This window comes from Emiliania huxleyi (genome assembly GCF_000372725.1).
Source record: "Emiliania huxleyi CCMP1516 unplaced genomic scaffold EMIHUscaffold_538, whole genome shotgun sequence".
Classification (NCBI taxonomy): Eukaryota; Haptophyta; order Isochrysidales; family Noelaerhabdaceae; genus Emiliania; species Emiliania huxleyi.
In genome coordinates, this window is record NW_005197958.1 from 39,705 (window position 1) to 42,802 (window position 3,098).

At 58.8% G+C, this 3,098-nt stretch overlaps 1 protein-coding gene across 1 annotated transcript; it reads right to left on the bottom strand.

Moving 5' to 3' along the window:
• Positions 1 to 1,100: 1,100 nt before the first annotated feature.
• EMIHUDRAFT_246942 (hypothetical protein) lies at positions 1,101 to 1,538 on the bottom strand (the record flags this gene model as incomplete). Its single annotated transcript, XM_005765719.1, has 1 exon — positions 1,101 to 1,538. One exon carries the CDS (start codon positions 1,536 to 1,538, stop codon positions 1,101 to 1,103), a length of 438 nt encoding a protein of 145 aa, XP_005765776.1.
• Between the last annotated feature and the right edge of the window lie 1,560 nt (positions 1,539 to 3,098).

Genomic DNA, 3,098 nt, shown 5'->3' on the forward strand with positions numbered 1-3,098 from the left:
TGGCGGCGTGCAGGAGCGGGATCTGCGTGCCCAGCTGAGGGATGCCCTCGAGCATGTCTCGCACAGTGAAGGAGGCGGTGAGGAGGCCACCCATGATGCTGAGGAAGAACGGGTCCTCGAACTGTGCAATCAGCTCGGATCGCTCTTCAGGCGTCTCACCCACGTAGGTCACGCCTGGCAGCGGCGCGCCGCGCCCGTCGCTCGCCTCGATATCAAGCAGCGCGAAGCCAGGCTCGCGCAGAGCAGCGCAAGCCGCGGCACAGAGCGATGCGTGGGCGATGGGCATTGCGCTCCTAGAATTAAATGGCTCGGTAGTGATCCATCGCCCGCAAAGCTAGTGCTGCTGCACCATTCCAGCGTGCCCGATCCCGACCGAGGGCTGCACGAGGTGGTCATCCATGACGACAGCACGACAGAGCGGCAAGAGCGAGACAACAAGGAGGCGGGGGCGTCTTCGGCTGCTGAGGTTACGCAGACCGACTGCAGCAAGAGGCTTTGAGGGAGCTTACACACTGACGGCGTTGTCGAGCGTGTGTGTATTTGTGTGCGGGGTTGATGTGTGTGGGCTTGGTAACGTGTGGTTATAATCTGTTCACCATAGCCTCCGGGGAAAAGATACAACCATGGAAGTCGACGCTGTTCACAAAAGCACAAGATGTCCAGTCCGAGCTGGCTGTTCTTCACCTTACTACATACATACATACATCGACTGTCTGTATCCGTGTGTGTGCGAGAATAGCTCCGCCGTTCATGGAGGCAACCGATGCGAGTCGACTGGTGTGAACAAAAACTTGTTCGTAGCTCGTATATAGAATATAGCTGTGACACCCCCTCGTCCGAGTTTGAGAGCTCGCGGGCTCGCGGCTTTTTATCCTATAGCGCGGCCTAAACGGGCGGGGACACACGTCCCTAAATCCCATCTCGTCTCAGAGTTTGACCGTTTTCTTTATTTATTTAAGAGCCGTAGGACTGGAGGGCTATTCGTATTCGTACCCATCTCTCTATATCTGCTTGTACTATCTTGCCACAAAGGCCAGAGCCTGGCCTTTTCGTTTATGGATTATTGCTAGAGGCCCCAGTGCCGCACGCAACACTTCACATCACTCGCCCAGCAAGCTATAGCTAAAGGCGACGGCGACTGCTGTGATCGCTATCACCAAGACGGCAACACCCGCGGTCGGCAGTGCGACATCAGATGTGCTCGCGGTCCTAGCGGTGGCGCCGCCACCTGAAGACAGGCTCTTTCGGCACCGCCTGAACTCGGTCTTTGAGTGGTGGCCGATGACCAGGCCAAAGAGACGGCTCGTGAAAGCGCCGGAGATACGCTCGAATCGGAGCCGACCTTCGTACCAGGCCTCAAGCACTTGCCCATGCGCGTAGCCAGGCGCCCATTCGTACTCGATCTGAACCGCGTTGCAGCCGCCAGCCCGCAGCCGCTCCTCTGCCGCGTGCACCAGCGCACAAGCGATGCCCTTGCGACGCATGGCGGGCGCGACCACCAGCAGGCCCCAGTGCCCGCACCCAGCGGGCGTCCACATCGGCTGCAGCGTGGAAGATATGCAGCCAGCCACGCGGCCGTCCACCACGCACACGTGCAGCACGCGGTTTGCTCTGGGGTCGTCCCCGCGAGCTAGCCGAGCTGCGGCCTCGGCAGGAGAGAGGCGTGCTGCGAGGCCGACGAGCGCCTCGCAAAGTCCTGTGTGGGCGGACGTGCCGATGAACACGGTGTATTCAGGTTTCGGCATGATCCTGCGATTCTCGGTGTCCACCGCTCAGACAGCGCTCAACAGTTCGCCAGCCAGCGCGTCTCAGCACTCGAGGCGTCGTGAGGCGGGTCTTCACACGGCCTTGACACTTGAGCACTGTGGGATACAGTCTGTTGCGGGCATTAAGAAAACAGGATCCCCCGGCACGCCGCCGTTTCTAAGCCTTTCCACCCACCCCACCCACCCCACGCCGTGGTTTCTTAGCTTCGGCCGGCACCCCAGGTCAGCCGGGACGTAGGAACTTTTAGGTAAAATGACAATAAGCGTCAGCAGTCCTCCTCCGGGAATGTACGTAAGAGCTACATACACTGATAAGGAAGCGCTGGACACACCTCCATCCACACCGCCCAGAACACCGCAGACTTGGGCAAAATGACAAGTGCGGGGCGCGCCGCAGGCGAAGAGAAAATTTGAGCGGGGCTCCTGTTCACACTCGTGTGTGGGCCCTTTCTTGGGGCCGCGCCTGCGGCGCGCCGTGGTTTCTTAGATTTTTGCGGAAATCGCTTGGTAGGGTTTCTTAATGGTAAGGTTTCTTAATGCCCGCAACAGACTGTAGGGTGGATTCCGCGTGGTACGGGACCCCTCGATCGTCTCGCCCTCCCTCGCTGGTGTGTTCATTGGGGGGGGGGTCATAACAAACACGGTGCAGGATCGAGGTGCACGCTGCCAAAGCAGTGTCGTCCCCCCTCCCTCCCTCTCCATCGTCTCACTCACTGGGAAACGTCGGCGGTGATGGCGGTGTGACCGATCGAGCTACAAGAGGTGCTCGTTCAGCATGACCCGGGCGCTACAGCGCAGTACCCTCCTTCCAGGGCCTCAGGTCGCACGCGGCTCCTCCCATCACCTTCCGGGTTTGCGTGGAGTCGAACCACTCCGGGATGGGCAAGCCCATTATTTCGAGTTGCGTTTCCCTACCACCTAGAAGCCATCTGATTAATTGTCCAAATTCCTGTTGTGCAAGAGCGGAGAGGGCTCGGACGGGGCGCGTGGCGGGAGAGGGGAGGGAATGGGCGAGGGGGGGGGGGGGGGGGGCTCACCCCTGCAAAAAGGATCAATTAATAATAATAATGAAAAAATTTTGCTCGGCCGTTCATAAAACCCCTCTCCATCTGGAGGAAACGGGTCAACCCCCTGGGGACCAAAACCCGTTCCCATTTTCGGAACCAAAAATGTCCACCTTTAGCTCTAGGAGCCAACCCTCCCCTTTGGTTTTTCCCCCAAACCATTCGGCCAACTTTAATTTTTACCGAAAGCCAAAGTTGCGTTTACCCTTCGGGCAAATTCCACGAAAAAACCCAAAAAAGGGCGTTCCCGGCCCCCCCCCCGGAAAAC